The 24,173-nt window shown below is 35.0% G+C and overlaps 1 protein-coding gene across 3 annotated transcripts; it reads right to left on the bottom strand.

The window, feature by feature from the left end:
* Positions 1 to 144: 144 nt before the first annotated feature.
* On the bottom strand, positions 145 to 22,499 carry LOC135205264 (male-specific lethal 1-like 1). Of its 3 annotated transcripts, XM_064235639.1 has the most exons (8): positions 21,916 to 22,498; positions 18,755 to 19,067; positions 17,819 to 18,370; positions 15,160 to 15,198; positions 12,479 to 12,609; positions 11,679 to 11,803; positions 9,370 to 9,570; positions 145 to 2,133 (listed from the first exon to the last, which is right to left on the bottom strand). In XM_064235639.1, exons 1-8 carry the CDS (start codon positions 22,273 to 22,275, stop codon positions 2,064 to 2,066), a joined length of 1,791 nt encoding a protein of 596 aa, XP_064091709.1. In that variant the 5' UTR covers positions 22,276 to 22,498; the 3' UTR covers positions 145 to 2,063. The 3 variants fall into 3 exon arrangements, with proteins under 3 accessions (XP_064091709.1, XP_064091690.1, XP_064091701.1); XM_064235620.1 differs by having other exon boundaries at positions 17,819 to 19,067; positions 21,916 to 22,499; XM_064235631.1 differs by lacking the exon at positions 15,160 to 15,198 and having other exon boundaries at positions 17,819 to 19,067; positions 21,916 to 22,484.
* Between the last annotated feature and the right edge of the window lie 1,674 nt (positions 22,500 to 24,173).

The raw sequence follows: 24,173 nt of genomic DNA on the forward strand, positions 1-24,173 counted from the left end.
GGTACTTATTATCAGATGGGGGTTAAAATACATTGTCATTGTCAGAACAAAGCCCTTGTTTGTACAACCATATCTTCAAGATTTTTTAAAAGTGAGATATCTACAAAGTTTATGTTCAGGTTTAAGGATTTGAGGATCTGAAAACTGTATGAAATATAATTTTATTATCATCATACAATATTTAAAAGTATGGCTATCATAACTAAGAACTCATTTTTTTCCAAGAAAATATTGACATGACATATATACAAAACTGAGAACAAAAATTTTAGAAAAATGTTTGGGCCAGAGGAAAGAAAAAAAAAATCCTGAAATGATCAGTGTCATACACCTACAACTATTAAAAAGTATAGTTCAACGAAAAACTTGATACAACAGAATCGACAATTTAATCAATTGGCTAACATCAACAACAAAGAAACTAGTACAAGACAGCATCTTGGGTGGAAATGTGAATACCCCACACTGGCATTCTGAAAAGTGATTCAAATTATTAAACCACTACAATGAAACTTAGAGAAGCTCTAAACATGATTATTCATCAAGTAGGACACTGTTAATAAAGGACATTACACACACAACAGTAAAAGCTCATCTCCTGGAACTATGATCTGCTATGGCTATTCTACACATGACTGCAGTGAGCACTTCATTATTGGTAAACATTTAAAATACAACAATGGTTGACTAAAATTTAATTTCTAAATTATACACTGTACTGTCATAGAAAGAAGCTGTAGAACATTTGCAGATATCCAGTCGAAAAAATGATGTACCTTGCCATGGAGATAAGAGCTTACTGTAAGTTGGGTTAACATGAGCTACTGACATAAAAATAATACTTAACAACTTAAAATTCTTGTACATTATTTATTCCCTTTGGTGTATTTCATACTTTAGCACTAAATATGACAAAATGTCAGTAATGGGTAGAAAAAAAAAAACCCTTAGCATATCAATTGACTGCATTTACAATATAACTTTTTGTCATTCGTTATCACAGAATACATGTATTAATATGTACAATACGTACTTAGTTGTTTGAGAAAGGAAAAAAAGCTCATTTAATAAGAATATTTAGTACTAAACTGTATTTCAAAGAAAAATATCACGAATTACTCTGGAATAACTGAAAAATGACTTCACAGCTAATCAGAACATTCTTACATAATGACTTTAAATTCTCAATAGAAAATAACTATCATAATCCATAAATGAACATGTAGAGAGGATGAATATACTGTACACAGAAAAATAGTCAAAATACTTGGGAAGAACTATACACTCCAAATCAGCTTCCCTTTCAAAAGCTTTGTTGGAAAGGCATAACTTTACATGACACAATATGAGTCGACAAATTTTTTTGTACAGTAGATAAAGAGGTTCTGTACAAAATGCACTTAGAGGTTTCAGTTTCCTGGAATGATGCACAAGTCTCTCAGTGCACTGCACTATCCAGGAATCCTTTTCCTAAAAACAGCAATTAAAGTCTGTACATATTCTTATGACAGGGTGTGGTTCTCTAGCCACTACTAGCATACATTCACATAAACCTATCCATATTAAGGAACTATGATAGTAGTGGGCCAGAAGAACTGTGATTGCTATATTATTTTCTATAAATCCACTGATGTCTACAACTCCCATTTAGGGACTAAGGCAGGAGGAAGTGATGTCACAACTTCTTTAAAAGAAGAATTTCTTTGTATTAGATACGTATTCATTTATTGTTTTATCAAAATGAAAACATTCACAGCTACTTATGACATCTTCACAAGTCTTTCTGCTTAACAATAAATATAATGATCTCCCTCTCCCCTCCAAAACACAAAAGGATATGTGGAAGTTTACTATGAGAATTGAATCAGCCGAGATAATTAAGACCCAATCCACTGACCATTCAGTCGCTAAAACTAGGTGTAAAATTTTCTGTCACATAGCACCCAGACAAAATATGGTCTATAACAATTCTACAGGAATCTAAAAATCTATAACACTAGCACAAATAATGTGTGTTTGTGGTGGGTGTAGATTATTTACCTTTCAAAATAAGATTATATCTATCATCGCTTTCTTCTTCTTGTTGAAACTCCCTCAAGTCCGTGTCCAGTTAACCATGGAATTGTAAATTCCCTGAAAAAAGTAAAGAAAGATTTTAGTGAATTGGAAAGTTAAAATGTACAAGAAAATGTAAATGTAAATTTTTTTTTTTTTTTAGACAACCAGCACTCCAAGAAATATCAACTTAGAAAAAAATAGTTCATAAAGATCCTCTAGGTTAAATGTGTCTTCCACTCTTCTACCTGAGGACTTTACCACCAATGAGAAACCAATTTTCCCTCTTAGAGGTTTGATATGTGAAATATTTCATCTTCACTCTTGCATTTTTTTTTTTTTTGCTGATACTCTCCTCTCTATCTTTCATCCTGACATCATCTTCCTCTACTTCTGCAGTTCAGACTAGATCAACTACTGTATATTCCTTTGCATAAGAGGCCTTTAGATAAGACAAGGTAAAAAATGATGGCAAATTTCCATGAATTTCTCATATTTGTAATATACGACATCTGCTAAATTACAAAACCATCTGTGTATAGGCTAGCTTTTGCAACAACAGTTATCTTATGAAATATTGGTTATATAAAGCTGATGTTATTACAAATGCTGTTTTACTTACTATATCCTTAAAAATTCAAAATAAAAGAAGTAACAAAGGCAATTTAATATTGTTTACCCAACGCATATGTCGCCTTAAATGGTAGCCATCGTTTTGTTTACGTTTCATCGCCAATCACAAACAACCCCTAAAAACAATACAATAATAATTATTGTTCGTATGAAATTGTTATTTACCACAAAAATGATCATGAATTTCTGATGAAATATTAATATTGTTATCATAAATGTTATTAATACTGACATTACACTACCATTAAAACTTCTAAAAGGTTGCTGTGAGCGCAACCACAACTCTATGTTTATATTTTCTCAGCTGGGGTCGCATAAATAAAAGTTGATTTCATTGAGAGGGAATTATTCCTTGAATAGGCTATTTATTATGAAGTTACGTCAATAATGTATAAGGTAAAAATGGTTTTCTTGCCCCTATCATCAGTTTATTTCGAGTTTGATTTTTAGAATAGTAGTATAAGACAGCCCCTAAGTTTTCTGGGTGAATTTCAGGATTTAAAGGTCATCTTATATGCAGAAATATATGGTATGTATAGCAGTACCCAGGAACAGCAGAGGCAAAGGACATATCAATGTGGATGAACCCAACAGGCTAAGGGAAGCAAATAGTATAGGAGGAGAAACATGGATCAGTATCACGATTAGGCAGAACAAAAAAAAAAAAAAAAAAATGAAGGGGATCATCATCCAAAGATGTCATCGTCTCCTTTCTCCTCTACTAACCCTTCTCATATAACCTTCTCCACTGTTCCACTGACAAAATTGACATACAGATCAAGGATTACCGTATATACTCGCATATTATGCGACTTTTGAAACCTAATTTTAAAGGGGTCGCATCATACATGCGGTATAAAATTAGCGTACCGTCTATGCTTTCCCAAATCGGCAGATTGCGATAGTTACTACCGGAGGAAAACAGTAGATCTTTTAAAAAGTTATGCTTTACTTGTACTTCACTATATCCAATAATATTGTATGCATTCTCATATTACTATTGTATTTTAAAATACAAAAGAGCGATCGTGCGCCATTTGCATTATTTTGGTTTATACAGCATGTTTAACTGTTCTAGACTAACCATCTTTAATTTCCAAATCAGTTGATTAAGGCACAATACCGAAGGAATTTTTACTTTTTGTTTTACTCGGTAAAAGAAACATTTGTTACTTGAACTATTATTTTTATTTTAGGATACGCAGTTAAGTGAAAATTTATTAAAGTAAAAAAAAAATGCATAAAATTAATAAACTAAAATCCTCCAAAGTAGCTCTCCGTGTCCGTATCATCAAATACTGCTCTGAATTCTTCGCCCTCAAGGCAGTCATATTTGTCATCTTCCAGATCTTTGATCATTTCATCTTCATATGGAAGGTATAGTCTTGTCACCGTGACGAGCTCTCTGGCATGGCTTTTAAAGATCTGCCCTTATGCTAATTTTACAAAAACAACAACTGCCCGTGTTTGACAGACCTTTGAATGTCCTTGAGACAAACCCCGAGGCTCTCTCTCTCTCTCCTAAATCCTCAGCTGTCCGAGCGAGAGCTTTTTTTATGGGACAACATAGGCCCGCATTTCGCATTTTCCATACCTAATTATTTTGTATACGATTGCCCTTTCTCGGCTGTGAAGTTGAAGTCTATTCATGGCTGTGAGATGACCAGGAATAACTTGTAAGTCGGTGTCAGAGTCACTCCACACTTCAGTCAGGCCAAAACTTTGCCATATCGCATTCAAGCAATATTCAGTAATTGTTTCCTATCTATTATTCTGTCAGAGAGAGAGAGAGAGAGAGAGAGAGAGAGAGAGAGAGAGAGAGAGAGAGAGAGAGAGAGAGAGAGAGAGAGAGAATCTGTTTGTATATGATTGTTTATTTTCTTACTCATCAAACTTACTCTGTTATGCTTTATTTCATATTTCCTTGCTCACCAATTTATTCTATACCTACGATATTAAGAAATCAAGATATGTGTAGAAGGGAGAACTGCCTCCAGACTGTACAGTCAGTATGGATTTAAACGCACGTGGAACTGGTTGAAATATTCGCAACAGCACCAAAATGAGATGCCATGGTGATAGAAAATCTGACTCCATTTCTTGTTATTGCATAAAAAAACTTAATCAATTGTGAACCTACGTAATTTATTTAGAATTCTGCGTAACGGAAAAGATAATATTTGACATCTGTAATGGGAGAAATGGTTTTATCTCTGTTGTTGATATAAATTTGGCAGATATGCGATCAAACACGTGGGAGGACCAAAACAGCCCAGCCAGAGAGCTCAGCTCATTTTGTAAATACTATTGTTTGGCGTGCTAGGCTTACCTGATTCATTTGGGTGTGCGCTGCAGCTGCTGCTACTCAAATAATCGCATTTTTCTTACTAATCCCAAGAGTTGACCATGGAAAATCCCAAGATTAACCAAAAATCCCAAGATAATAAAATAATTGAAATATACCAAGCCTTGGAGTCCTAAATATTTACTATGTCTGTCTATCAGGAAAAGATACTGATAAATTGAATTGACGGAATCTTTTCTGAGAGAGAGAGAGAGAGTATATTGCAGTGTGTTCATGCGTGTTAAAAATGTGCAGTACGGGTAATTCATATCTGGAAGAATAAAAAAAAAGAATTTTGTTGCTGTCAGTCGCATGGACTAAATTTACAAAGAGCAGGGAACAAATCTTGACATTCCTCGAGAGATAGAGAGATGAACCAAGGCCATCTAGGATGAACTACCTCTCTCCCCTCTCAACTATACTGTAAGTGTTAACTTGAGTATCTGAAACCAATAGGTATTAGCACACGCGCAACTGTATGTGTGTGTGTGTGTGTATGGGCATACTGTTAAAAAATGTGCTGTGCCTACAGGTAATAAATACTTACATCTTGGAAGATAAAACAAACAAAACAAATTTTGTTGTTTTTAGTCGCCGGGGATATAAAGGGTGTGACCAGCAGACAGAAAGATTAACATTTTTCCAGAGATTAAAGAGCTGAATTTTGTTTTGAAGCTATGTCAACCGCGTTAGTAAATAGGTATCATCTTCTAAAGAATTTTTTTTTCTTTTCTTTTTGCAGAAGAATCTTCAAACCAATTTGCATTCAAAGTAATGAGAAGGAATCATTCTATTCTTCATGAAATCAATAAAATACTTACACTAATAAAAACTAAAACTGCGTATTGTATGCAAAACATACACATCATCGTTAGCTTCGCGTGCGTAAACGTTCATTCTAAGAAATTCACAGAGTAGTACAACTAACACCTGATTGGTTGGTTGGTAACCATGGAGATCTGTTATCCAATGACTGCCCTCTGCTTCTGTTCTATTTACAGACATATGCCGTGGATGGCACTAGTTTTGAACGTTACCATGTTCGTGATTTTCTGACTGCTGATGGCAAAAATTACTCAATAATTTTCTTTACATAATTATTTCTTCGTGAAAACAATAATATAATATAATCATTTTAACTTTAATGTATAGTGGTATGAAAAATACCAGTGTGTCGTAGCGATGCGTCATCAATATGTGGTATAAAAATACCACATGGTGTTGTAGAGATACGTAATCACGAAGTACAAATCCTTTTCCCGGACCATCCTAAAAATTTTACGACTCTTCAACTTCAAGATCGATATGGTGAAATATATTATATAGTCATATTTATTGTTAAAATTCACAAGTTGAACTACAAAACATTATTATATTTTGATTGTCATGTACATATATTTTTTGCGTTTTACGGAATGTTTGTTTTGAAAATAATAGCTATTAGTGAACATATGGTATTAATTGTTCCACTATTTTGTTATAGGTCATCTTAATTATCTCACATTCATTTAACAGTATTATATTAATATTTATTTAAATAAACTGTAATTAATAAATAACAATAATGAAAAACATAAAGGGAAAAAATGTTTTTGCTGCAGTAGTGATGTTTGTTTGATTATGCATCTGACCTCACATTTCCGAAATCTGAAAAATTCCAAAAACTGAAACATCGGAATGTGTGTGTACTGCACATTTTTTTAAACGCACACAATGTCTACACATTTACTGATACCCATTGGTGAAAGACTCAAATTACAGTATTTATTCCTGAGAGAGAGAGAGAGAGAGAGAGAGAGAGAGAGAGAATGATTTAGGACTACAAGGCGTGTTATTTTTACAATTATTTTATTATCTTGGGATTCTTTTTTAATCTTGAAATTTTCTATTCAATTCTCAAGATTAGTAAGAAAATTACCGTAACTTGACTAGCAGCAGCACACATCTGAATGACTCGGCCATTAGCATGCTAAACCACCAACCTTATGAACTGACGCTCTCGGAAAAGGAACTCGCACGATATGCGAGATTGCACGTTACTCGAGTATATACGGTAGTTATTGTAGATATATTTTCTTTGTACCTAATACCCAATGAATGTGGATCTGAGGACATCAATGTTAAGAATCCCTAACAAGGGAATCCACTAAAACCTGGCAACCATTTCCCCTGTTTCTTGCAAGAAACCTTTGCTGGGGAGTTAAGAAGATCCACAATATCCCGAAACTCATACAATGTAATGATAAACAGAAAGAAATGAAAAGCGGGCAAACCAAACTGACTTTAAAAAAGAGAGAGCAAAGCAAATCCTCTCTTAAATTTAGGCGGTAAGAAAATTCTGGAGTGATCGTGGGATGCCGAGCGGTATTGGATGCTCCCACGTAACTTGTGACCAGGTACAAATGCCAGTATGTAGTTCCTTGCATACACCATTTTTGTTCAACTTTACCGGTTTCCAGGTGGCACTAGGTTTATCCTTATGTCAAGACTGATGGTTTGTTTCACATATGAACAATTATGGTATATACAGTTCTTAATCTTTGACTGGGATCCTTACTTTTGATATGGTCATAGTGGTTGAAGCTTGGGTTGTATCACTGGCATCATATTCTTTTACACCCCCCACCAAAGGGCATGGCTCTAACATACTTCCACAGTTTAATACGAGTTGGTTCATTTACTATTGTATCTAGTCACGGTGCATGTACATCATTATTATTTGATTAAAAACAATGTAGTCATGCACCATTTGGCATTCTGGTAATGTTTACATTCTCAAAATCATCAACCAACTGAACTCAAACATCATCATTGCCATGTGTTGCTACATGTCAGCCGAGTACAGTATTACCAACAACATTGCCATTAATTGCTAAAATAAACAATTTGCAGCATACTTTTAACGATACATACAGTAAAATTTCAATGAAGCACAGGTGTGACATTGACAAGTATGTAGCCAAATTATAAATTTAAAAGCAAGTGCTGTTAATATGGAAGTCGCCACCGGGAATCAGCAAATTATAAACAAGATAACAACTGGAATATAATGAGCAATAGTTATGGTAACTAACACTGGCAAACAACTATTTATGTCATTACTTGCTGTTGTGCCAGCTATTGTTAAGTAGTAGTCATAAAAGAGTAAGTAGTTAATTATATGAAATAGTGTTGAGTCTGCTTGAATATACAATGCCTCTTACCCCCATAGAATATTTGCTTTCGGGCAATTCATAATTCAAGTCTAGATGGAATTTGCATTAGCAATGCAAGCTATCAAAATCGAGACAGACATAGTAACCATAGCCTCGCATAATCTATCAAAAATTAAACTTGCACAGTAAGAATAGCCTAGCATAATAAACGCTGAGCTAAGAAAGTGACACCATTAAAGAAAACACTGGTGATGGCACAGTATCCAATAGCTCTAGTTGCCCAGTTGACGAAAACTGGTAGCCAAAGAAAACATGCTGGCAAAAATATTTCTAAAGCTTGAATAATAAAGGCTGAAATGCACAAAGGTATTTAGGTGTAGAAACTAAAAATACTCGCGCTATTGAGATTGCTAACTTTTACCAACAAGGGTGACAAAACACCCTCACTGGTGAATCATAAATCATCATTGGCAATGCACACTTAAGAGATGAGATGATAAAATCACTAAGCATAAAAGAAAAAGGAAAAAGTAAGGGACACACTCAAAGTTGTGACAGCAAGGAGACACATGATCTGTTAAGGTTGTTACCTAGGCAGAGCAACAGGTGGATACATGCACTACAGCCAACCAGCAAGAATATGATCTTTAAATTTCTAGGTGATAGTGTATCTCGGACAAGCTCTCTCTCTCTCTCTCTCGCACACACACACACACACACGTCACAGGGTTTTAAGAAGAACAATTCCTTTTAAATTCACCCTTATGCATCATCTGCTTTTTCCACATGTATAAAAGCTACTGACTACAGTCTAATCACACCTTTACTTTATTGAAATTTTACTGCATGTATAAATAAAAGTAAGCTGCATTTTTCTAAACCAGCTTTGTTAATTCACAAAAAAATTTATCTCCAAAATAATGTATGAGTATTTCACTCTCACTCTGGCTGAACCAATTATATGTGGGAACAAATAATATAAAAAACCATATAATCAACATTACACTTTTTTTTCAAGCTTCAAAATGACTGAAAATCCTGGGAAGCAAGTCTAGGATAAAATCTTACAAATACTATCTGCTGATTGGCACTGGAAAAATATCCTAATTTTTGTCTGAAAATATCTAGTAATGAAAACATTCAAGGGTTAATTCTAATGAAAATACAGACATAACCACTTACTGAGGGGGTATTCGGGCTAGGGGCTGCCCAAAGGCACAAACCGGAAGAGTATCCTCTACATGTAAGTACATAGCTGACTCAGGGCAAGGCCACAATGACCCACTGCCCGATACTGTTGGTTCATTGGCACTCTGTCGACTTTCATAACGTTCACGGAGCCGTTCGTAATGTCTCTGCTCTCTCATTCTCTGCAAATCCCACCTGCGAATATTTTATGATTTAAATACTATACTAATCACCACAAGTTCTGTTTATATATATAAATACAATTAATTCAGTGACAAATGTCCAATATAAAGCATCAAAATGTCATCTTAAGACATGTGCATGCAAATCAAAAAAGAAAAGTAGATATAAAACATTTTTCCAGAATGTAAATATCATGAACACACTATTCATTTTGATTTACAGTAACCACCTGGTAAGATATAAAATCAGGTTTCAATAACATATTTATTGTTCCAAATCCAACAATCATACGAGAACCATAATTTGTATTCGAAATGTCATTTGTTTCCTTAAAAGACCATCAATCATATAGATTCTGAATTACAATTTAGGTTAGGGGTTCTTAGTAAAAGGTTCGCAGCTTTATTAGATCATTTGGGGGCAAAACAGGTCAGGGACCAAGTGTTTAAAGATTTCTCATAGGGTACTGTATTAAAAAAAAATAATAATAAAAGCCTAAGAGTTAGTAAGACATTTCTACTTATGATAAATTAAGAAACGTGGAGATCAACTAACTATTCTGAGGAGACATACAAGCTTGTAACCCCAGAAGCCATTTAGAAAAAAAATGTGGATTCAAACAGAATTTATATTGTCTCTATTCAGAAATATCCTCATTTATTCAATAGTATTATGTAATATACTTAATTATCTCATTCAGGTCATATATACAGGTACATCAAAATGAAGGTAAGTGGTCTACCTTAAAAAAAAAATATATATATATATAAATATATGTATAAGGTATTTGCACTAGTTTTCACTTATGCTAAGGTCCTGGAACTACAATTCTGGAGGGTTCTTGAGGATTTCTAGTCACTGGAAATAAACAATTTCTGTGATCTTGCATCTTCAGTCATATTATTAGATGCTCCTATTGCACATACGAGTAATTCTGCTGTAAAGTAGACACATTGTAGAACAAGGAGAATTGGAGAGGTCTTCTCAGAGCAGAATTTGACATATGCCTGTGTCTTTTTACTTTAGCATTACATATTGATGATACATTTGGCATGCCTTACATTTGACATTGAGCAGTATACAGCAAAACTGTTCAAGTAAATATTTTTAAATTCTGAAAGGCAGTTGCCTACTGATGTCATTAATTGCTAAAGTACAGAGAGTGCAACTAGGAACATGTACCTTTAGAACTTTGGCAAGTGTAAAGATCTTTGAATGAATATCATCAATTTATAAGGGAAAGATACGATCTGTTAGAAAGTATTCAATGAAAACTCATGTGTGACAACTATGTTATTTTTTTCCATATTTTTAATTTTTGATATCTCCATGTGCGATCATAGATTTCTTATATGTCAAAGAAAATGGCTCTTATTCAAATGCATTCAAATCGTCTATGGATGTATCTTTTAGAAGGGCAGGTGGATTTACAGCAGATCTACTGTTCTGTAGTAAAATGTAAGATATTTGTTCTCTGCTGACTTCAATACATCATTCCATATCACTCTACAAAAAAAATAAATTTACAACAGGTGATGAAAAATTATTTCAAAGCTTAAAACTATAAGACAGAAGTGTATTTTGCACAAGTTTTGGATTCCACCCCACCCCCCCAAAATCCTCAAGGCATCAATAGATTGTAAATATAAAAAAATAAGGCTTATACTACCCCAATGCAAACAGGAACACAGTCACTGGTTAAGAAAACAGAGATTTGTAAAATGTGTGACTACAGAAAATTAAAGATTTAAGGTGAGTGTGTGATGGGAAGGCTGCATTATGAATGAGGGAGGCAGTTGAAAAATAATCTTAAATTTCCATAACTATGATGATATAAAAGTAACAGGGTGAAGACTTGTAGGAGGGACCAGAAAATCATGGAGCCAGGGGATAGATACAGACCTAGCCTGATGGGAACTAGCAGAAAAAGCACAGGAAGGAGGAGTGGAAAGAACTTACTTCTTGTCTAAACTGACAGAGAAAACCCAATATAAAAAAAATCATGTCATCTGTGTGAAGAAAATTCACACTGGTTGCCTGGAGAAAAACATGAAAATGAACATTTTCTCTGGCAACTTCCCTTATTCAGAATAAATGCTATTTTTCTTTTTCTTTTTTACCTTTTACGTCTTTTCTCATCCTGTTCAGGTTTAGCATGCCGTTTAATGAATATTTCATCCTCAAGATTTTCAGTACCTTCCATGACATAAAGGCTAGTCAGAATGCGTGTTCCCCACCGAGGAATCTGAAGAAAAAAAACAGTAATAAGACATGAAGGCTGTACCAGTTTATTGGGCTTTTAATTACTTATGATTTTATGTCACGCAAAACTGAAATTCTGATATATGTTACAATCTGTATCAAGAGAATAATTATTGAACAGCCCAACTGACGGTTTCAATCTTGACTAGAAATGAGGAAGTCTACAACATAAGAGCTACTACATTCATGCCACACAGATATGGCTAATAAAATTATGTATAAGTAGTATAAGAATTTAAATAATAATAATAATAATAATCATCTTAATTTAGATTAAAAATAATAATACTAATAATCTTAATTTAGATAAGACAAACTTATGCAATAAGAAAAACAGAAACCATTCTGCATTATTTGTTATCTCATTGGCAGATGCCTTTATAGCAAGTGACATGATTCCAAGAAAGAACAGCCAATCCACTGTATAACAGGAAGGAAGATCATAAGATTTTTTTTTTGGTCTTGCAGACACCTTTGAAACAATTTGCATGACAACCAGATGTATTTTGCTATGAAAAACTGAAAATCAAGTCAATTAAGATGGAGAATATTTTGGTAAAAAGTCATGTTTTCTTAGTTCCTTCAACAGGAGTTAAGGACTGAGGTTATAAGCACATGGGTAAAGAAATCAAATAAACATGGTACGAAGATCTCTTACCTCAACCTGGGCCTGAAGGCATTCTTCCTCAGGGTTAGGGTCATGAATATAGCTTCCATACGGTAAAAAGTAAGTGACTGTTGTGTTTAGAATGCCGTCTCCTCTCACGGTTACTGCACCAGGTGTTTTTCCTGTGTAAGGTAAAAATTCAACGGTAAATGATGTCATCGCTACTTTTCATCATAACTCTATCTATTGCACGTATTAAAAATAAAAATGTAAGATTATACACTTCAAAATCAAATACTCCAATATTTTGAGGCACACAGGTAATCAAAATAAATCTTCCTATGCAGGCATCTTTCACATTTGATTTGCTCAAACATTACAATATACTGTGCATATTTCCAAATGTCTATTTGTTAGCCACTCAACATTACTTCTTAAAATGTGAAATGCATGTGTGTTGTGTATGGAAAACAAATATAATAAATCAATAAAAAGTGCAGTGCTACAACACCCAGGAACAAAGTTATGCATGCATTAAAATGTAAAATTAACAAGTATTTCTATATTGCAATTTTTAAACCGTTCTCGATAATCTAGTAAACTATAGTGCCACTACCTAAAAATATTTATGTCAAAGAAAAAGAACAGAAAATATTTCTTGAATACTTTGTTTGAAATTTCAAAAATAAAAACTAGTTCTAACAAATTTAGTTTGTTTTATTGATCCTGGCAGTCTGACAAGCTAAATTCCCTTAGCCCTCCCACAGCTGGGTAAGAAAGCCCAATTGGTGAAGTCTCTTTTTTTTTTTTTTTTCTCTCATTCATCCTAAACCATAACTTAGCTAAGCATGCAGGGAAGGATAGATGAAATTTGTTACAGCCACATAGCTACCAGACAGAAAAACAATTGAGCATTGGTCAACCAGTCTTAATTCTGTGCAACTGATGTGAATTATCAACAAGGTATTTTATGTCTAAGATAAGCTGAAATTAACTAGAAAGAAGCAAACAAGACCTTCTGCTGATGGTGTAAAAAAAAAAAAAAAAAAAAAAAAAAAAAAAAAAAAAAAAAAAAAATCTATGAGCACTAAAAATAATGAATACACGTAATTTTTTCTAATAAAAAAAAAAAATAAATAAATAAAAAACAAGAGTATTACAAGATTAACTTACAAAATAATGCACAAGCCGCAATGTCAATATTAACGTACTAAGAGACAGAAGATAAAGTATAAAATAATATTACTCTCAGAGGGCTAAGGTGATGTTGGAAAAGCAAGCAGGTCTGACCAAGTAGAATACATCAATTATATGGAATCAAATGAAAAGGTACATTTCCTAATGGTGATGTCTCAACCAATACCTCATCCCTAAAAGCATTTTGGAATTCCAAGTTTGCGTTTGGCTGCATAAACAAACACAAAGTCTATGGATAAATCTTTAAAGAAAAAAATAGCTTGTGATTTGCATAACCACTTTAAAATAATGATTCAAAAGTCAAATTTCAGGCTCATAGTTCTGTCACATAAAATATGTTAATGTGCCTAAATAAACCTGAGATTCAATACATCCACATCACTGCCTGCATAATAATTTGATAAAATTGAAGTGGCAGTCTGTTTATTTCATTTCTAGGAAAAGTTGAGGTTACACTAAAAAGCCATTGTGTTAGTAAGATAACGCATATTACTAAAATATTTCCTAATTTTACTTAAAGCTGTAATAGAAGCTACCTACTCACCAATTTAGTAAAACATTTATTGTACTCGGAAGGGATAGGGTCTCAACTTTCATAAATTTGCTTTCTTAAGTCATTAATATCCTCTAACTGAACCTCTTTAAACTATCTTTTACTATGTAACTACAACAGGTAATAGGTCAATCAAGAGATTAGTAACACTCCTAGCCTTCAAAAAAGCACGTTACCCTTACCATACATTTCCACTGTTAAAAGCACATTTTTTTTTACCAATTATAACTATATCATTAACTGTGCTAGGAATCGTCGCATCATCACCCAATGGGAAAAAAAAAAAATAAATAAATAAAAAAATTGGAGCTTGTGTTTGAAAGAACACTGCAAGGGACCATCAATAACAAAATGCAGAACACTGTAAAAGACCACTATCAAATATTACTTCCATATAGTGGCATATGGAACAAGATACTATGGAATACAGTAGTACAGCATTAATGTACCATGTATTTTCATTATAATGTACTCCCATATTCCCCAAGCGGGTTAGCACTTACATCATGCCTTGCATGACACAGTGCAAGATACTGAAGGTAAGAATTAGCATCCCTTCACCCCAGCCAGAGTAATTACTGCAATTAATTTTCCCTTTGGTCTTTTCCTACTAAGCAATTCAACTTTTTACTTTACCTCACTACGACCTGGTTTAGAAATGTGACTATCTATTTTGTAATAATAAAACACACTACATAAACTGTATTAAAGCCAAAGTATCTGTTTAAAGGAATACAATTAACATACACAAATGCTGAAGAAAATCAACTTGGTTCAACAATCCTTATATTTGCAGTGGAGAGCCTTTAAAGAAGCAGCTAACCCAGGTGGAAAAACCATGCATAACAAAAACAAAGCTTCTTTCTACAGGACAGTCAAGTGTGGTTATCATATGAAGAATCTAAAAGCCTTAAAAGCAGTAAAATCTACTTGAAAAAGTAACTGTATAAGATATAACACAAAACGCTAGTTTTAAAATTACCTCCTTTTCGCCCAAAAGTCTGTCCCTGCACAGATTGTTCTATGTTGAAAAAAAATCACACCACAGTTACAAAAAATGTAAACCAAGAACTATGGATGAGTAACAATATCAATGTAAGAATTCAAGCATGCAAAATATTAGGTAACAGGACACAACTAGCTGAATAAAACAACCATTATTGGAACAAGCTACAAAGCACAGAGACTGCAAGTCTTATAAACTGATTTTTATCCCCTCTTCTGTGAGTAATAGGTGTTTGTAAGCTATGGCAGCTGTATTTGAAAATATGTTCAGTATGGCTTTATTTGTATATGCGATTTAACTCAGAAGTAATTGAAACAAAATTTAAGTGCAATTATATAGGAAGAATCTCGTACAATCTCAAGTACGTACCAGAAATACAAAGAAAAGAAAGATTTTAAATTGCATAAAGATTTCACATTCCTCATTAATTCTATACATGTAAAATGGCCTAGATGTAGGAAAATCTTGGCTTTAAAGCCCATAGAAATTCAACTAAACAATGAAAAATTGATTAGACAAAAAATGAGGGACCAGAATGGCATCTACTCATAAAATGGGTAACTCACAAATTAATTAGACAAATTAGTATAATAAAAGCAAAATAATACTGCATACTAAAAAGACCTTATCTTTTTGCTAATGTTACATAAAATCATAAATATACCTCTGCAATGGTAAACAACATAAAATATGAATACATATATGATTACTATGTCTCAAATCATGGCCACAGTTATTTTTGTAATAAATCTTACTTAACACTAAAGAATACTGCTCCAAGGCACTAATAATAAATGTAATGAAAGTCAAACTGTAATGACTGAAAGCTAAAAGAAAGACAACCAATACAAAATTAGAGGAACAAAGAATCAATACATTAAAATTTACCTTCAATGATTCAGAATATCAAACAGTCTAATGATAAAAGCCCAAGGACTGAGGTACGACACATTTTCCAGCATGTTACAAATACATACAGTAAATTTTTTAATATGTTGCATGAAATATCTGATCTATCATTTAAGAACTGGCAGTATATTCAGATGTGTAAGAGGTAAGATTTTGGTACGAATACATAGGCATAAAATGTAATATGAAGCAACTTGATAATCCAAATTACCTTTTAATCAATGTCTTTCTGGTCACTTATATAATTTTACTCTAAACATTTTGATGTTGGTTTGAACATTCCATAGTGGCCACTTTGATAGAGAAAAAATACCAAACAACACATCTAAGTATAGACATGGAATTTGTAATTCATAGACAAAAAAATGAATTAATTTATATACCTCAGGGACCAAAGGATTGGAGTTTAAATATAGCAAACTTTAACAAGCACTCCACTGCCTACTTGCTATGGATACATAATGCACTGAAATTACCCCACCATGCAGGCAAAAATACAGAGAATTTTCTGTTCCATAAAAAGCTAGAACACTATGACATAATTTTTTTCTTTCTTCATAACAGTATGACTAAAAATGACATAAATGTCAAAGCCTCATGCATGAAAAACTGTGACAATTTCCTTCTGCTAATCTGCTGTACAAGCTTAATAATTTTTTGGGGGAGAAAAGAATGGCATAACGAAGGAACTTTATCTGATCTTATAAATGATCACACTTATTTGACCAATGGATACTTGATGACTAACCCCATGATCCAGTCCCATTACAGTCTACAGACAATGCAGGTAAAAATTAGCACACATTCAATGTGAATATCCAAGCTTCAACCAACAGCAAAAATTGGAATGATCAAATAAAAATTGATATTTTGTTATTAAAGACAGTCTTTTCAGGTGAGCCATAGGACAGTTGAGCATTTCAACTCAGTGCTCTAATTAAGCTACATAACTATTTGGACAAACATTGGCTAAAATGAAAGTAGATACCATGACCAATATAAAACTATGGAGGTCTTAAAAGTATTCTAAAAAAAAATATATATATACGGAAATGTATACACATGAATTGATGAAAACTCACATAAAGATAGAAAAGAATAAAGCCTAGACGTAAAGTTGTTAACCAAGTGTAAACTAATAAAATAAATACTGCTAACTAGGAAAAATATACATTAGAAAGTGAAGAAAAAAAATTAAATTTCAACATTTACCAGAGAACACTGCAACAATTATCCCTTATACATTAAATGGAAAGTTGTCATGTAAATAATAAATGCTTGTCGTCAAGATTTGCATACTACCCTGACTACAATAACAAACAGTTAAGACATTTGCTTTTAAATCTAATAAACTTCAAATGCTATTTCAAATGATTTTCTCAAAATCCCGAGTTATTTTGTCAATGAATATAAATATTAGCATCCTTGTAAATGCTTATAAATTTACAATAGTACAAATAAATCAGTTAACAATACAAGTACTGTACTGAAAAATATTTATATTTCATGAAATAAACCAAACACTACCCATGTAAATAATGTATTTCAAAGTCTTAGTAAATCTAAAGACACTGCTTGAAAAAATTTTAATGTTACTGCAGTACAGTACTTGGAAGGTACTACCTACTACCTACTGAAACTATACATGCAAAGGGAGAAGTCTCTGCTAAATAAAAAAATACTGTATATACATAATCATGACTAGATCACTATTAAAAGTAAATACCTTTTAATTGAAGTTTTTGCCGTAACTTCTTGGCTTCAAGGGCTGCAGCTCGTGGAGTAGGTGTTGGCGCACGCACCACAGGCGATGGAGGAAACTCCTCTTGTTTTGAGGTGCTTTTCAATCTGTCTCTCGACTTATCTCTGGATCGCAGGTTGTGATCTGTTAAACCGTCGTCTTTCACATGGCCACTTCTCTCTCTCTCGGTGCGGATTCTTTTGACTGGAGATGTTTCGGTCTCACTTTCCGATCTTCGCTTTAGTCTCGGTCTCTCCTTGTCACTTACGGACTTTGATACATCTTTCAAGGGTTCTACTTCTGTCTCATTTTCACTACTCTGACTCTGAGAAGTATTTCTCTGTCGTTTTTCCCTCAGCAAAGCCTTCTGCACCACTGGCCGCGAGGAAGATTTTCTATTGAGTCTAGAAGGTCCGCCGCTTCTAGGGCTGGATGATTCCACACTACTAGTTCCATCAACTGTGCTCACTGGGGGTGATTCAGCTTCCTCGTCAGGAAGTGACGTCACAGTCTTTGGTTGTGGCGAAGTTGGTTTTGCTGAGGGCGGAGATGTTCTGACCTTATTATTCAATGATGGCGATGTTTTATTATTAAGGGATATTGCTTTACCTGAAGGCGAGACAACCTTTAATTGCGGAGAGAGCGACTTTTTCAATGAACCAACTTTATTATTTGGACTTTGCAACTTACTAGTTGGAGATACAGACTTATTTAAAGGAGAATCAACTTTACTTATGGGAGATAAAGGTTTATTTGCACTTGGAGAAGACTTATTCAAGGGGGAGCCAGGCTTACTTTGAGGGGTAACAGGTTTACTTGATGGAGAGCCTGGTTTACTTATGGGCGACCCAGGTTTGCTTATTGGGGATCCAGGTTTGCTTGATGGAGAAACAGACTTACTTGAGGGAGAGAGAGACTTACTTGCTGGAGACACAACCTTACTGGCTGGAGAAACAGATTTGCTTGTTGGAGAGGCAGGTTTACTAGAAGGAGAGCTCTTGTTGGATGGACAGGGCAATTTACTACTAGAAGCATTTTTATTGGAAGGAGAGAGGACTTTATTTGCTTGGACATCTGATTTGGCACTTGGAGAGCCTAGTTGCTTTAACTGAGAGTCTGGTTGGTCCTCCTCCGACACAATTTCTTGCTTTAGTTCAACACTTGTGGATTCACTGGACTTTTTGTTCAGGCTCAGTGAGACACGTCTGTCTATACGATCAAGCCTTGATCTCAGCTGAAATTGCAAGATAAATCAAGATTAAACATTCGTTACACAAATTTCAAAACTACCAACGATAAATTTCTTAAAATGTAAATTTTCACAATAACTGTGAAATAACTCATAATATATCAAACTGATTATTAAAAAAAGTATCAGAACTAAATGCACTACAACTATTTCCACTTGAATGTCTTTACAAAAAGATCTGTAAATTAAATAGAAAACAATAAAATTATAAACAATTTTACCAACTTACCCTGTAACGAACTATCAAATAAGACAATACAATTCTCAGACATACAGTGTACATAATGAGTTTACCTAGTGTACTAATCTTCAACAAATTTTAAATTGTCATACCAAACAAACCATGACTTTTTATCTATAAAAAATTTACTGGTAAGAGTTTTCACTCACGGTTGTTAATTTTTTTCTGACCTTGTGGTAGTTTAAGCCAGTCGTTCTTAACCTTTTGACCACTCCATAGCCCCAATGAAATGCCCAATATGGTTCCATACCCCCTTAGCTTAAGTCCACTTAAGTCCTATTTGTTGACAATATAACTTTATATGCTTAGTTTAATACATAGTTTAGGTATGATTAGCTAGGAATAGAACATACAAGAAAATCAAACGCATTTATGGTTTTATATAGTTATTGATCTAGAAAATGCACCCATGATTGTACTGACACATTAAAATCAAATATATACATATATCCAGAGATCACGTTCTGTGGTTCTCATACCCACAAGGGGTATGGATACCCATTGTTAAGAACCCCTGCTATAAGCATTCATTAGGTTGTTATTATTTCATACGTACTCAGGAAGGATCAGTTTAATTTATTTTCAATTTCAAACATTACACAACTATCAAAAGATGAGAGAACGTAGGACAAATCTATGATGAATATCTTTGTTTTCAAAAAGCATATCACATATAATCAAAATGACTGGCATAACTTTACCACCACCATAAGACTATGCAGTGTTTATTTTTTCTTATTTAACTCTTCAAACAGAGGGTACAAGTACTGGATAAATTTTTTTGTTTCTCTGTTTCCTTTTCTGTACTTGGCTGCTTGGCCACATTTCAATTTACAACAACACAAAATACCTTGTTTCTTTACACAATGAAACACGTTACAACTGCTTAATGGATCTGTTTCAAAGGCAAACCAAAGCAAGCTGAGTTAAGAATTAAATGCAGTGTAAACTAAGTTGCTTTCAATGGCGATTCAACAGTTATGTAGTGGACGATATCTCGTTATTCTTCATGTTTTAACAAGTCTTAGTACTGTACATTGTTACTAGAACCTTCAAATTAAAGGATGCGAGAACAGAGAGATTGATGGCAAAAAATTCATTGGCCGAGTATGCTTGCGCGAGATGTACAAGTAAATGAATCCCATTACAATCTCCCTCCCTTGCCTGACATCAATGGACCAAAATGCATTGGGTTCATGGGCCAAACCTGCTTCCTTATGTGAAGATTGACAAACAAGATATGAAGCCTAAATATATATATATATATATATATAGATATATATATATATATATATATATATATATATATATATCAAGTAAATAGTCCAAGGTTTATGGCACGCTACATTCAATATGCTTGTAGAAGGTAAGTAGTAGCTTCTGACACCATGATCATGTGAAATGTTATGCACAAGCCTTTAATTTTGTCCCACCTAAAAATTCTAGTTTCCAAATGTGATCCCATTACTACAAGAAATGAGGCAGGTCGATAATAGAAGTTTAACAGATCATTTCTATATAAAACGAGTTGGACAGGTTAAAATAGTGTAAAATTCAGAAGCCAACCAAGTTATGAAATACCATTTGCCCTAGGCCTTAAATGTAGTTCCTCTCATGAACTACATAAACCAATGAAATAGCCTAACCTTAAGATGTATTACATAACATTGACTCGAATGTTTACTTTTGGCCATTAATTAGAATAGTATTTCAGGTCACCCTTCTAAATGTTTGTATTTATTCAAATATTCGATGTCTATATAACGCAATAGGCCTACCACTTCTGTGATTTTTAAAAACTAATAAATCACTAATATCTCCCTTATTTCTTATTACTGATAAATACGGTGTTTAAAGATTTATTCATTTCTAAAAAATAACCAGCTGACTTGTCACATGTCGAAGCCTCCCAACCTGACAAATACGGTCAGTCAAGACCTGCCATCGCCGTAATTTCGGCATTACAGTCCATGACAACACCCTAAAACCCATCAACAATCATCATAAAAAGCCCAGATCAAATCTCGATAAGGCCCAGATGCAGCGCCATCGATAAATCCCCCCATATAAATGAGTGCTCGTCCGACCGACGTCTTGCACCATTAAGATCAGCTGATGACATGTTCTCCCGCCATTCACGGGAACCAAAACAGTCAACGGGGAAACTATCATCTTCGTCTCACACTTTTCCCGCAGAAAATAAAAATCTGCATCCAATACGGCGGATTACATTAAAATCTCACTAATTATATCATTAATCACCTTAACAGCTAAAAGGCGACGGTATATTAATAATACAATCGTATTCATCGGACGCTCATTTGACTACTACTACTACGCTCTCGACATGGCATCCCACTTGGGCGATTATCTGGCCTATTTCAAACGGCCACGGGATTCTTTTCGGGTTTAATCACTGCCCTCGACGTTTTCCGAAGGCGTTGACGTCACAGTAGGTGCAAATCTTCCCTAAACGCCCCGACAAACGAGCTTTTCCCCACCTGAGCACCGGGTTGATGGCTGCCACTCGAAGGCTATGGGGAGCTCCTTGAGCCATTTAAATTCAAAACCCTCCGAAGGGGAAGGACTTACGTGTTCGTTCTCGTCCCGCAGACTCTTGATGAGCTTGTCCTTGGCCACCAGCTGCTCGGCCTGCTGCTGAATGAGGTCCAAATGCAACAGGAGGAGGTCCTTGAGATGCTGCACCTCAATGTCTTTGCCGATGGAGGCCTTGGTCTCCGAGCAACCCAGGTACATGTGGTCGAACTCCACCGCCATGGCCGCTATCCTGTTCTCGGCCTTTTCATTCGTCGTCATAGAAGACGTCACTCTGTCCAGGGGCGGCTGTCGGCTCCCGTCGGCGGCTGTCACTCCGTCAGTCTTCTCGACGGGAACGACCGAAGCCTCTATTTCATCGTTTTCGCCGTTATAGAGCGACAGTCCCCTTGGCATTTCTCGACTCGCGATCACCAGATGCGACGGCACGCACTCCTTTCTTTCATTATGGTCACCGGTGGCGCGGCACTCGACGGGAAACTGTCAAATTGCACAAATAAAGTTATATACGCATCATTTCTCGTTCCTCCTCCTGCTCAACAACGTCCCTCAACGGATCAGCTGCTGGCTCTCGCCGTTCGAACACCACCGACCGAGCGCTTCGCACGGATTCCGAACGCCAGATCGAAGCGCTACACAACTCTACACTCGTCATACTCAAAGCAGAAAAATAAATGCGAAGGTAATGGATTTTAAAATGAATAAAATTTAATATGCGTCAATCACGTTTTTAATAACATTCACGACAAATTTACGCCGAATAATACGCCTCGTCCACAACCGAACCCTGTTCGAAGCAGTAATCGTTCCACTTACGTCCGGCTCGAAACCTCTAGTAAAAACCCTGTTGTCGGACCATGTTGGATGCGCGTCCTTGTAAATTAACGGCGATTTATTTTGACGGATTAACGCCACCGATGACTCTTTCTCGGTTGTTTCATCCCTCGTTTCGGTGGAGAGTGGTGTGATACATTTTATTGGTGATTACTGTCTGAAAATGAATTCATCCTGTTATGTAAAGCCGATTGGAAAATTAAAAACATATGACGTCACTGTTACAGCTTTGCTCTGATTGGCTGTCGCGTGCGTCATCTCAACCGCGTCAATTCAATTTGCTTCCTAAATCCATCTCTGTTCGTGGAATGAAGTGCATTGATTTATCGGTAATAATTTAAGGCGGCAATTTACACACACATTTATCAATTCCCAAAAAGAGAACTCTTCTCTAAACGGTTTTTGGAGAAAAAATCATTTCACGCACCGGAAATTTTCAAGTGTTACCAACTCGTGATCATACGTTTTCTCTTTATTTTTTTTTTACGTGACATAAGGTGGTCTGCTTAGGCATAGTGTATTCTGAATTTAGTACTATATCCCGACATCCTCTTTAAATGCCACATCTTTATATGTAAACTACATGAAAACTGATTTATTCTTTACAATGTTCATAAACTGCGACCTTGAAAACCATGGTGTTATTGATCAGCGAAAATTATTTACCTTGAAACCTATTTTTTTTTACGTTTGAATCGCCTACTGAATCAGACTTGCGTCGCCTCAAACCGATTCTTTCCCTAATATGGCGTTGACGGGTCAGGCCGACGGTGGGGGGAAAATTTTAAGTGAATGCGGGGAGAAATCGGGCTAAGCGATACGCAATTACGCCGAAATTCTCTTGCTGGGCGACTCGTGCCGTATATATAAACACGAAGGATATGACGTATAGTGTTGTTATGTAACGCAACAAATCGAGGTCACTCGTGGTAAGTCACGTGACGCGATGCGAGTTAGAACACGCCCATAATAGAGAGAAAATGTTGGAAATGGAATGAATTTGTAATATACGCTTTAGAAAAAACAAAGCCTGCGTAATAAATGGAATATTTACGCACGCGCAACTAAACACGTAAGCCTCGACTCTCAGTATCAACAAAGATTTTATCAATGAAATCAATGCATACGATACGTCTAAAGACTATAATGACAGAATGTGACCTTAACTAACTTTGTGAAAAGGTGACGCAACTAAAGGCTTTGCTCTCTAGGATGTGCAAAAGTCTGTGTCACATATTATATATTAATGAAAACTAGCTCTAAAGCCAAGAAAACTGGACGCTTCAGCCATTAAAATCTTGAGACAGCGACAAGAGGGAGTTGGAACAAAAACAGGAGGAAGTGAGGTAGGTAAGACGCTGCCTAGAAGTTGGTGTTGTAGCTGAGGGTGACGGGCCGAGATTGGGGGGGCGGGGGGTGGGTGGGTTGAGGGGTGCCGTAAACAGTCTCGAGTTAAGCCT

The sequence above is a fragment of the Macrobrachium nipponense genome, chromosome 24, assembly GCF_015104395.2.
Source record: "Macrobrachium nipponense isolate FS-2020 chromosome 24, ASM1510439v2, whole genome shotgun sequence".
Lineage (NCBI taxonomy): Eukaryota > Metazoa > Arthropoda > Malacostraca > Decapoda > Palaemonidae > Macrobrachium > Macrobrachium nipponense.

Bases quoted from the DNA above. Each gene is read 5' to 3' on its own strand.
- LOC135205264 (XM_064235620.1), bottom strand. From the start codon at position 22,275: ATGCCAAGGGGACTGTCGCTCTATAACGGCGAAAACGATGAAATAGAG. The intron at 9,571-11,678 runs GTAAAAAAGAAA...AAATATTCGCAG, and splicing joins GATGAGAAAAGACGTAAAAG to GTGGGATTTGCAGAGAATGA. The intron at 2,134-9,369 runs GTAAGTGGTTAT...TACTTTTTTCAG, and splicing joins CTAGCCCGAATACCCCCTCA to GGAATTTACAATTCCATGGT.